At 49.7% G+C, this 12,609-nt stretch overlaps 1 protein-coding gene across 1 annotated transcript; it reads right to left on the reverse strand.

Moving 5' to 3' along the window:
* On the reverse strand, positions 1 to 10,187 carry LOC131748033 (homeobox protein ESX1-like). Its single transcript, XM_059050139.1, has 5 exons — positions 10,082 to 10,187; positions 9,571 to 9,922; positions 4,244 to 4,289; positions 749 to 1,062; positions 1 to 217 (listed from the first exon to the last, which is right to left on the reverse strand). The coding sequence occupies exons 1-5, from the start codon at positions 10,185 to 10,187 to the stop codon at positions 1 to 3; spliced, it is 1,035 nt and encodes a 344-aa protein (XP_058906122.1).
* Positions 10,188 to 12,609: the final 2,422 nt, after the last annotated feature.

The raw sequence follows: 12,609 nt of genomic DNA on the forward strand, positions 1-12,609 counted from the left end.
TCACAGAGACAACTCAAGACAAAGCGGGGGCTGCTGAAGGACCGCCAATGGTAAGGGACCATCCCAGGCCACATGAGGGCACCTACAGTGAAGCAAGTGTGGAACAAGCCAGGGAGGAGGGGGCACAGGCATAGGAGGAAAGGGCGGCCAGGGGGGCCAGGGCGGCATGGGAGGCACAGGCGGCCAGGGCGGCGGGGGCATGGGCTGCATGGGCGGCCTGGGGGGCATAGGCTGCATGAGGCGTATGGGCTGCATGGGTGGCCTGGGCTGCATGGGCTCCATGGGCTCCATGGGCTGCATGGGTGCCCTCGGCTGCATGGCCTCCATGGGCTCCATGGGCTGCATGGGCTGCATGGGCTCCATGGGCTGCATGGGCTCCATGGGCTCCATGGGCTGCATGGGCTGCATGGGCTGCATGGGCTGCATGGGCGCCCTGGGCTGCACGGGCGGCCTCGGCTGCATGGGCTCCATGGGCTCCATGGGCTGCATGGGCTCCATGGGCTCCATGGGCTCCATGGGATGCATGGGCTGCATGGGCGGCCTCGGCTGCATGGGCTCCATGGGCTCCATGGGCTGCATGGGCTCCATGGGCTGCATGGGCTGCATGGGAGACCTCGGCCGCATGGACTGCATGGGCGGCCTCGGCTGCATGGGCTCCATGGGCTGCATGGGCTGCATGGCCTGCATGGGCCGCCTGGGGGGCTTGGGCTGCATGGGGCGTATGGGCTGCATGGGCTCCATGGGCTGCATGGGCTGCATGGGCGGCCTCGGCTGCATGGGCTCCATGGTCTCCATGGGCTCCATGGGCTGCATGGGCGGCCTGGGGGGCATGGGCTGCATGGGTGGCATGCGGGGCATGGGCAGCCCGGACAGCAGGGGCAGCGGCAGCGGCAGTGACTCCAGATAAACGAAGACCCAATCCAGCTGCTGAAGCAGGTTGGCACTGCAGGGTTCACACAAGCTGACGATAACAGGGGGCACTGGGGGCACGGGGGGCACGTCTCTCAACATTACTGGCCTCTGATGTCTCGGCCACTTGGCCCTTCTACGCTGAAACCAAGCCTTGAAGCAGAGAGAAAAAGAGATTGTTTAGTATATTGAGCATTTCGTGTCAGACATGAAAAATCGCGGCTGGGAGCTCTCGGTGCCTTGAAGATTTTAAACTGCATCAGGAGCAGCTATTTCCTTCTTGCTAACATATCTTAGGATACGTAGCTGAGGCGCTCCCTTCAGCCCCCCTCCCCCCGACGAGCGAGCACCGACTATGTGCCAGGCTCTGGATTGGCACATGGCTTTGTCTCTCCCCTCCCACCTTTACTATGATCCCCCCACCCTTAGACGCAGGAGGGGCTGATCAACCGCACTCCGTGCCTCCTGCTCTTACTGTGCCTGGTGGGTCTGCGTCCTGACAACTGACCCTCAGCTCCAGCTGCCACTGATCCCTACTCACTGGGCAGGCGTCACCTTAGTTATGGGGGAAGGTGAGCATAGGAGAAAGGGGGTGCCGTTTAAAATCGTACTGAGGGGAACTGTCCCCATTTTGAAAAACCCATCTTTGGTTACAGTAAATAATCAATAGGAGTGGGTTGCATTTTTTAAACAAAAGCTTTCCTCAAGGATGACTAAAGAGGGTCATTCATCCTCTGGCACCTCGGGATGGTTAAGAAGATGGAGATGGTATCGTGAGGGAGGTCTGGTCAGGGGGGGCCCAGGGACTCTGTGGCTCGTCTTGCTGGACAGCGGCAGAGCTGAAGCCCTGGACACTGCCTTAATATTCGACTGTAGGCGTAATGAATGTGTAGACGAACTCGGCCCAAATTTACTGAAACTCTCAAAATCTCTGCCCAGACAGGGCTTTGGGGGGAAAGGGGCATACCATTGTCACCACTGTCAATGCTGCAGGCCCCGCCTCGCCCCGCCCCGCCCTCCGCCCCCTCCTGGGCTCAGGACCAGGTCAGCTCACTCTGCTCTGGCTACAGTCACAGGACCTTGGACCAGAGCCTCTGGTGCCCAGCACGGTGGCGCCCTCTAGGAGCTGCTTATCCACCAGGAGATCCCCATCCTGTCCCTTATGCTTAAGGCAAGAGGGTGCAACCTGCATTTTAGGAAGACAGCCGACCACCACGTGGGTGAGGAGTCACTACATGGCTCCCCCTAAATATCAGCCAACTATTCACAACTGAAAGAAAACCCTGTCCTGTGGACTCCACTGCTCCCTCAGCATCGCAGTTAATGGAATTATGTCATATTTCCTATTTTGGGTTGTTTCCACTCGGCAAATTTTACCTGAGACCAAGGGCCTCCTCCCTCTGTCGCCCCATTGTCCCTCTCCCATCTTAGTATTTGGGCCCTTCCGATGCATGAATATGCAGTCAAAAACAGCCGCTGTACTAGAGCTCATCTGCGGGGGGGGCGGGGTTGTTCGAGTGTACCAATGGTCTAATCTGCGTAAATATAATAAGCAGTGCGCAAAGCTGGCTATCTGAGGTTCAGGCTGACACTACTTCCATATCTCCAACACTGGTTTCATCAAACAACTCCTACTGTCTTTGCAAAACAAGGGCGGGTGCCCATGAAATGTTTCTTTGGGACATTCATGCTGTAGAGTTTGGAAGTAGATGAAAGCGTTCTCCCTGTTTCTTCCTTTGTTTCTTGTTGCTCTTTTTCCCTTCAGAACTCCATTAAGAGACTACTGTGTAAACCCAGGAGAAGCAAGCCCCCCAAACTTCACAGTTTTCCTTTTCCTCTGAGCTTGCTTTGCCTGCTTGAGAAAGCAGAGGCCTGGCCCTCCCAAGCCCTGGACAGACCTGACTGTGAGCCCAGCCCGTGGCCTTAGGCCGCCAGCACTGCTTTCCAGACCCCACCACCAGCTCTGCAGCCCGTGTGCATCACTGCCCTTACACACGCTCTCTGCAGCAAAGCTAGGGGACCCATCCTGATTCTTCGTTCCTTCCTGCCTGCTTTCTTCCCCTCTTTATCCATCTTGCTTTTTAAGAAAATATTCCTCCTCCACAAGCGGCGAAGCCACTGCACTGAGAAGCCCGCGCACCACAAGGAAGAGTGACCCCACTCTCCTCAACTGGAGAAGAGCCCATGCACAGCAACGAAGACCCAACGCAGCCACACATAAATAAATTAATTAATTAAAGTAAATATATATATATATATATATATATATATATTCCTTTGATACATCTTACTGTGTTCTATGGACAAATAATCAGCTTCTGTGCCATGAGCTACCAACTAGTAACCACTACCTGAGTGAATGAGCAAGTATTTCAAATTAACACAGGTAAGCGACTAGCTGAGAGCCAACCACTGACCATCACAAACATATTCTTCAAAACCAACCCCTCATCAGTATGAAAAGGGCAGAAATAAATTCTTAGACATTAGAAATTGCTCAAAATAATATTCACTGATACATTTGGTAGTTTCATAATGAATTTCTGCAGTATCTCCAAGACATACATCGATAGTATCCAAGTATTCTCAAACCCGTCCACCTTTTGAGGTCAGGGGAAATTTATTGAAATTTGTTCTTCTTGTTCGTTTTATTGTTTTATATATTTAGACAAATTCCTAAAGGTTGCAAACCGTTGCCCCACCTCCATCATCCTGCACGACCTACTATGCTAGCAATGTTTTCAGGCTGCACATGAAAAATGTTTCAGAAAATTAAAATTTACGGCTGAAACTCTCTGCGCTGCTCTACCAAACACATGAAAACAACAGCAAGAGAACCAGGCACTGGAATTTTCAGCTAGTCCCCTCCCCATCAGTCTCACCTAAACTAAGCTTATATTAGTTGCTCATATGCTGTGTTCCGAGGTGAATTATTCCCTTACCCGATCGCCTGAATACTTGGAAATTCACTCCCTATACAAAGAGCTTATGCCTGGCTTTAAAATTTGTAAATAATTTACTATACTTGAACCCTCTTCTAACCCAACTATTTGGTGCATTACTTTGAATAATTCCCAAGTCAGAATCAGCCCCAACATGATTCCACAGAGCATTGCCCCCTAAAGGATACCAAACGGTTTTGGAAGGAGTTTAACTTTACTGAAGATACATATATTCCGGCCCCAAAGCCCCAGAAGTGCAAACCTTATTTCCAAAACATAGACAAGGGTACGAAAACACACCAACTTGAGAATGTCTAGGACAAGGTATCCAATTCCTAAAGCAGGTTTTAAATTGGCTGCCCTGCCAAGTTCCTTTTTTCAGGTTTACTGACCTGGGCTCCGGATTCAGGCACTCCCACGCCTCTTGCAAGCTCCTTTCTGAGGGGAAAAACATGGCAAATATTCAGCATTTGACATTATACATGAAATGAAATGTACAATGCACGTTTCATGCTATGTTAAAACGTTTATTCAGAGAGTAGCCAAGATGGCGGCATAGGAAAACGCCGAGCTCACCTCCTCCCATGGGTCCACCAACATTACAACTACTTACAGAGCAACCATTCATGAGAATGAGCTGAAGACTAGCAGGAAACATCTTCCACAGCTACAGATATAAAGAAGGAACCACAACGAGATGGACAGGAAGGGCCGAGATGTGGTAGAGTCAAGACCCACACACCCAGGTTGGTGACCCATAAACGGGAGGATAATTACAATCGCAGAGGTTCTCCGCAAGAAGCAAGGGGTCCAAGCACATTAGATTTCCTAGCTTGGGGTCCTGCACTGGGAAGAAAGCCCCCAGAACGTTTGGCTTTGAAACCCAGTGGGGCTTACTTTCAGGAGAGCCAGAGGGCTGTGGGAAAGAGAGACTCCACTCTCAAAGGGTGCACACAAAATCTCACATGCTCCAGGACCCAGGGGCAGAAGCAGTCCTTTGAAAGGAGCCGGGATCAGACCTACCTGCTGATCTGAAGAATCTCCTGGAGAGGCAGGAAGCAACTACAGCTCACCCTGGGGACACAGACACTGGCAGCAGCCATTTTAGGGTGCTCATTCTACCATGAGGACTCTGCTGCTGGCAAGCACCCTTTTGGAATCCTCCCTCGAGCTTACCAGTGCTGGGACCCACCCTGCCCACCAGTCTGTTGACACCATTCCCAGGGACGCCCCAGGGCGGGCAGCTAGCCAGGCAGGGACACCGAATCACCCACCAACAAGTCACTTGCCACAGGGGCTCCTGAGACCCCAGCTGCCCCAGAACCAGACCCGCCCACCAGAGGTCCCAGGACCCAGCCCCACCCACCAGTGAGCCAGCAGCCTCTGCACTGGGCAGTGCCTGGCAACCAACAGACCAGGAGTCCAGCCCCGCCTACCAGCACACCCACAGTAGTCAGCCCATCACAGTAGAAGGGCCCATGCAGCCCATATAGAGGGCACCCCTGGAGCAGGCAGCTCTGGGGACCAGAGGAAGTGACACCATATGTTTAACGTGATCAAAGGAAAAAAGTCTACAACCAAGAATACTCTACCTGGCAAGGCTACCATTCAGATTTGAAGGACACATGAAGACTTTTAGAGACAGCAAAAGCTAAAAGAGTTCAACAGCACAAAACCTGCCTTACAAGAAATGTTACAGGAACTTCTCTAAACAAAAAGAAAAGGCCGTTACTACAAATCAAAAAAGAATGAAAGCAAAGTTATAAGCTTTAGCACAGCAAAGGAAACCATGAAGAAAATGAAAAGTCCATAGGTGTACGAACTGGGAGAAAATATCTGCAAACAACGCAACTGACAAGGGCTTCATTTCCAAAATATGCCAATAGCTCCTACCACTCAATAACAAAAAAACAAACAACGCAATCAAAAAATGGGCAGCAGACCTAAATAGAAATTTCTCCGAAGAAGACCTACAGATGGCCAACAGGCCCATGAAAAGATGCTCAATATCACTAATCCCATATCTGGGCATATACCTGAAAAGGATGAAAGCTCTAATTCGAAAAGATACGTGCACCACAATGTTCAGAGCGGCACTGTTTACAATAGCTAAGACATGGAAGCAACCTAAGTGTCCATCAACAGATGAATGGATAAAGATGATGTGGTATATATATATACACAATGGAATAGTACTCAGCCCTAAAAAGGTATCACATTCTGCCATTTGTGACAGCATGGACAGACTTAGAGAGTATTATCCTAAGGGAAGTTAAGTCAGACAGAGAAAGACAAATATTACCTGATATCACTTTTACGTGGAATCTGAAAAACAGTACAAGTGAACTTATTTACAAAACAAAAACAGACTCACAGACATAAAAAACAAACGTATGGTTACCAAGTGGGGGGATAAATTGGGAGCACAGGATTAACAGAGGCACACTACCGTATATACCACATAAACCACAAGGATTTATTGTTCGGCACAGGGAACTCTATTCAATATCTTGCAATAAACTGCAATGGAAAAGAATAAGAAAAAAGAATATAGATTATACATATCACTTATATGTATAATCGAATACACTGCTATATATAAACCTCCTGGTAACCACAAACCGAAAATCTACAATAGATACACACACACAAAAAAGAGAAAGGAATCCAAACATAACACTAAGGATAGACATCAAATCACAAGGGAAGAGAGCAAAAGAAGAAGGAACCGAAAAGAACTCCAAAAACAATTATTAGCAAAATGGCAGTAAGGACAAACCTACTAATAATTACTTTAAATTTAAATGGAATAAATGCTGCAATCAAAAGACAAAGAGTGGCTGAATGGATACCATAAGAACACCCACATACATGCTGCCTACAAGAGACTCACTTCAGATCTAAAGACTCAGACAGAAAGTGAAGGGACGGAAAAAGGTATTCCATGCAAATGGAAATCAAAAGAAAGATGGGGTAGCAATACTTATGTCAGATAAAATAGACCTTAAAACAAAGACCGTAACAAGAGACAGAGAAAGACCTTACATCACGAGCATGGAATCAACCCAAGAAGATACAGCAATTGTAAATATATATGCACCCAACATAGGAGCACCTAAATACGTACAGCAAATAGTAACAGACATAAAGGAGAAATTGACAGTAACAATAATATTCAGGACTTGCACACCCCACTTACATCAATGGACAGATCACCCAGACAGAAAATCGATAAGGAAACACTGGCCTTAAATGACCCATTAGACCTCCATTAGGTCTAATATCTTAATACATATTTACAGAGCATTCCATCCAAAAGCAGCAGAATACACACTCTTCTCAAGTGCACATGGAACATTCTCCAAAAAGCAAGCCTCAATAAATTTAAGAAAATTGAAATCCTATCAAGCATCTTTTCCAACTATAATCCTGTGAGACTAGAAATGAACTACAGGAGGAAAACTTCAAAAAAAAAACACTAACATGTGGAGGTTGAACAAAATGCTACTGAACAACCAATGAGTCACTGAGGAAATCAAAGACGAAATAAAAAAAAATACCTGGAGACAAAGGAAAATGAAAACACGACGATCCAAAAGCTATGCGATGCAGCAAAAGCAGTCATAAGAGGGAAGTTTACAGCAATTCAAGTCTACCTCAGGAAACAAGAAAAATCTCAAATCAACAAGCTAACCTTACACCGAAAGGACCTAGAGAAAGGAGAACAAACAAAACCCAAAGTTCGCAGAAGGAAAGAAATCATAAAGATCAGAGCAGAAATGAATGCAATGGAAACAAAGAAAACAATAGCAAAGATCAACAGAACTAAAAGCTGGTTCTTTGAGAAGATGAGCGAAATTCATAAACCATTAGCCAGACGCATCAAGAAAAAGAGGGAGAGAACTCAAATCAATAAAATGAGAAATGAAAAAGGAAAAGTTACCACAGACACTGCAGAAATACAAAGCAACCTAAGAGACTACTACAAGCAACTCTATACCAATAAAATGGACAACCTGGAAGAAATGGACAAATTCTTAGAAAGGTATAACCTTCCAAGACTGAACCAGGAAGAAACAGAAAATATGAGCAGACCAATCACAAGTAATGAAATTGAAACTGTGATTAAAAATGGTCCAACAAACAAAAGTCCAGGACCAGAGGGCTTCACAGGTGAATTCTATCAAACATTTAGAGAAGAGCTACAACCCATCCTTCTCAAACTCTTCCAAAAAACTGCAGAGGAAGGAACACTCCCAAACTCATTCTATGAGGCCACCATCACCCTGAGAGCAAAAACAGACAAAGATGCCACAAAAAAGAAAATTACAGACCAATATCACTGATGAATATAGATGCAAAAATCCTCAACAAAATACTAGCAACCAGAATCCAACAACACATTAAAAGGATCAGACACCATGATCAAGTGGGATTTATCCCAGGAACGCAAGGATTCTTCAATATATGCAAATCAATCAATGAGATACACCATACTAACAAATTGAAGAAGAAAAACCATATGATCATCTCAATAGGTGAAGAAAAAGCTTTTGAGAAAATTCAGCCCCCATTGATGATAAAAAGTCTCCAGCAAGTGGGCATAGAGGGAACCTACCTCCATTTAATAAAGCCGAAATAGAGGCGCACGAGTACAGAACAAACATATGGACACCAAGGGGGGAAAGTGGGGGTGGGGGGTGGGGGTAGGGGTGGGATGAACTGGGAGACTGGAATTGACATATATACACTAATACATATAAAATGGATAACTAATGAGAACCCGCTGTACAAAAAATACATAAAATTCAAAAATTCAGAAAAATAAATATATTAAAAAATAAAAACGGACATCACTAATCATCAGAGAAATGCAAACCACAACTACACTGAGGTATCACCTTAGAATAGCTACCGTCAAGGGCTTCCCTGGTGGCGCAGCGGTTGAGAGTCCGCCTGCCGATGCAGGGGACACGGGTTCGTGCCCCGGTCCGGGAAGATCCCACATGCCGCGGAGCAACTAAGCCTGTGGGACACAACTACTGAGCCTGCGCTCTGGAGCCCGAGAGCCACACCGACTGAGCCCACGTGCCACATCTACTACGGAAGCCCACCCGCCTAGAGCCCGCGCTCTGCCACAAGAGAAGCCACCACAATGAGCAGCCCGCGCACCGTAACTTACAGTAGCCCCCGCTCGCTGCAACTGGAGAAAGCCCGAGCCCAGAGCCCGAGCGCAGCAAGAAACACCCAACGCAGCCGTTAAATAAATTAAAAAATTGATCTATTTTTTAAAATTCAGTAATCAAGATAAAGGATGTTTTAGTGTAGTGTTTAAATTAATGCAAATATAATCCATGAATAACTGATGATCAAAACTTCAGATAAAAGTAGACTCCAACTCTGCATTTGCTCCACCACGCCTCAGGCGACTTATTATTTACGTTAACCGGCGGCCCACAAAGCCCCCCGCCCCACCCCACCCCACCCCACCCCACCGCACCCCCCACCCCGACTTCAAACACCACACCGCAGGGAAATATCGACCTCGATTCCCAGCAGGCAGAGCCCCCGCCCCCGTCCGAGGCCCCCCGAGTGCGCCGGAGGGGCCGGGCCGCCGCCAGGCCACGGGGCTTTCAGGTCCGGAGCCGAGGAGAGGGACCCACGAGAGCGCCGCCCGCCACCCGCGCGGCAGCCCCCGCCACCCGAGACGCCCGCTTACCGCGTGCGCGCGTCGGGGTACGGAGTATGCCGGAAAACGCGCTCCGGGTGTGGCAGCTGCACCTGCGTAATCCTGGCGTGGAGGACCCGCCGCTGCCCACCTGTGGCCTCGGGACCCTCGACGGCGGCCCGCGGGGGCCGCTCCTCGCCACCCTGCTCTCCGCCTTCGCCGCCGCCCGCCCCGGCCTCGGCCTCGCAGCCTTCGCCGTCCGCGGGGCCGGCGGCTCCGACGCTGACATCGCAGCCTTGCTTGCCTTCTCCTTCGTCTCCCGCCTCTTGCCCTTCCGGTTCGGGCTGGGCCTTCTGCCCCTCTCCCCCCTCTGCGGGAGGCCAGGTCTCCGCGCGGTTCACCCCTGCAAGGAAGGGAGGAAACCCAAAGAGAAAGATCAGTCCGTCGAGGGAGCCAGGCTCTGGGGAGGGCCTGCGTCCGAGGGGGGTCCTGCCCTTCGCCCCTCGCTGGGAAAGTTCCTTTCCTGGAATGGGCTAAAGCGAGTGCCCCGCCCGCCACTGACCGTGCGCTTCTTCCCACTCCTTGTCGACCCCCAGGTTGAGGAGGCCGGCGACGGCTGCCTCCATGTCGGCATAGGCATCGTGGCTGCTCTGCGGCTGACGCTCCATGTCCCGACTGCTGTCGAGGAGGCTGTGAGCTTCAGCGGAGGCTGCGCTGGATCTCCTGAGACCCCCGGCTCACGACTCAAGGCTAGAGCGGTGGCCCACGATCCGGCACGTTAAGGCTCCTCTGGCGTCTGGTCGGGTTTCAGGAAGTCTGGGATGCCTCCCTCTGTGGGTTTACCACAGCCTGCTGGGGGTTGGGTTGGCTGATGTGCGCATGCGGCAGGGCCTCGGGCGTCTAGAGGGCGTGGGCGTGGGCGCGGGGGGCGGGGGGGGGGTCCGGGGGGAGGATGTTGCGCGCCGCCCGGGAGCTGGTAGGGAGCATGCGTGAGATCAGGACTCCGGGTCCCAGGTTGCAACCTAGCTGACTAAGTACTCCGCCCTAGGTCGGGCGTCTTCCCAGACCAAGGGGCTGTGCCCGATTTGTGGAGGGTAAGAGAGAGAGCTCACCCAAGCTCCATAGACCTTGGAGAAGCGTTTGGGGACTATCTCTTGACCGAGCCCTCCATATCCAGCAGCCAATACCAAGAATGGAACAATAATCAAAGTAATACGGTCGCCCCTTGGTATCCGCGGGGGACTGGTTCCAGGACCCGTCGCGGATACCAAAACCGGCGGATGCTCCAGTCTCATAGTCGGCCCTCCGCACCTGCTGATGCGAAACCCATGGATATGGAGGGCCGCCTGTATATTTATTGAAATTTTTTTTAAAAAAACCCAAAAACCTGTGTTTCACTGGACTTGCAAGTTCAAAGCTGTGTAGTTGAAGGGTCACCTGTATTATTAGCTAGGAGTTTGCTTGCTCTGAATATTTGCAATGAGCTTGAAGTCAGAGTCCGCCATACTCCCCGTCTCCAGGAGCAGGAGTTCAGGGTTGGGTTTTCTGAGCATGCCTGGTGCTCAGATGCACTATGCAAAGGAAACAAAAGAAAGCGAAACCCAGCGCCCCCCTCGGCCCCCCTGCAAGAAAGTCCATTAGCCTATAGATTTCTAGTAATGAATCAACATCAGATTGCAGGTGTAGAAACCTGCACAGTGCTTCAAGCACTCAAGAATGCTTACGGGGTACAGAGTTCCCGCCTTTTTTTATTTTTTTATTTTTTTTATTTTTTTGCGGTACGTGAGCCTCTCACTGCTGTGACCTCTCCCGTTGCGGAGCACAGGCTCCGGACGCGCAGGCTCAGCGGCCATGGCCCACGGACCCAGCCGCTCTGCGGCACGCGGGATCCTCCCGGACCAGGGCAGGAACCGGTTGGCAGGCCGACTCCCAACCACTGCGCCACCAGGGAAGCCCCCTTTCTTTTCTTTTCTTCCTTTCTTTTTTTTTTTTTTGTTGTTGTCCCTGTTGCAACTATGGACTATGCTACATCTTTGTGCACAGCTCCTAAGCTCCTATTGCTTCTGGCTGTAGATCCTCTACAAAAGCATACATGTCCTTTGTGGTCGGCCCCTGTGGACATGGGTAAATTTACCCACTTTCTTGCCTCTGCCTATCCCCCCATCTCATGTCCTCACGTTTTCTAGAAATATTTTCCTGAGCCCTTGCTGAGGAATAAATCCATTTTATTTATTGTCAAATAAAAGAGGGCCCGGCCCGATTTAGGGCTCTATGGTTGTTCCTTGAACAAGTGTTTTATAGATGCCCCAAAACTTAATATCCTAGATATTGAAAGCAGCTTATAATAATGGGCCCTATCCTTGACAATGTACCTGACTTAGCCTGTGTTTCCTTGGACAGCCATTTTCATGAACCCCATTGGGGATCAGAAACCAAATCGTTTTAGTGGGCTCCTGAGTATATCATGGGACCTAGTCACCTCACCTACAGTGCCTAAGGGATAAGTGCCCCTGCCTCATGTCTCCAGAGGGTGGTCAAGAAACTAAAAAAGGTTTGTTGACCAATTCCCTTTCAAAAAATGGTAAGACATGGCCATATGAGTACCTCCTCCTGATTTTAACCAAGACAGTTCGTCCTCAGGTTGGCCCTTGGTGAGTTCGGCAGGCCTCTCCCTCTCTCAGCTGGATACCCTATGCACAATTTTGGTTCCGTATTAGTTATCACATGAGAGACCCATGAGGGTTTTTATCGTGATTTGCATTAGACAAGCTAGGACATCTGTGACAGCTCAGGAGGTGTGTCCTTGCACATCTCAGATTTCCGCGGTGAATTTGTGTTTTCTCAACTTTAGTCACCCCCGTGACCCTGGACGCACGCTGCCCTACCTTGGCATCAGTCGTGGTCGTATTTATTTAAAAGTTGTACTTAACTTCACACCTTGAAAACCTTAAATACTGAATGGAGCTTCGTCCGAAGCAGCAACAGCCATGAATCGTAGTCGATGTGGTGGATTTATGGGAGCAGGGGCCCTGGAGCCAGATTGCTGGCATCTAAATCCTGGCTTTGCTCACCACTTGCTAGCTGGCTCAA

This window comes from Kogia breviceps, chromosome X, assembly GCF_026419965.1.
Source record: "Kogia breviceps isolate mKogBre1 chromosome X, mKogBre1 haplotype 1, whole genome shotgun sequence".
Classification (NCBI taxonomy): domain Eukaryota; kingdom Metazoa; phylum Chordata; class Mammalia; order Artiodactyla; family Physeteridae; genus Kogia; species Kogia breviceps.

Excerpts from the sequence above, each read along its gene's own strand:
- LOC131748033 (XM_059050139.1), bottom strand. The coding sequence starts at position 10,187 with ATGGAGCGTCAGCCGCAGAGCAGCCACGATGCCTATGCCGACATGGAG. Across the intron at positions 9,923-10,081 it reads GGAGTGGGAAGAAGCGCACG|GGGTGAACCGCGCGGAGACC; the intron begins GTCAGTGGCGGG and ends CCTTCCTTGCAG. Across the intron at positions 4,290-9,570 it reads TACCCCGACGCGCGCACGCG|AAAGGAGCTTGCAAGAGGCG; the intron begins GTAAGCGGGCGT and ends TTTTCCCCTCAG.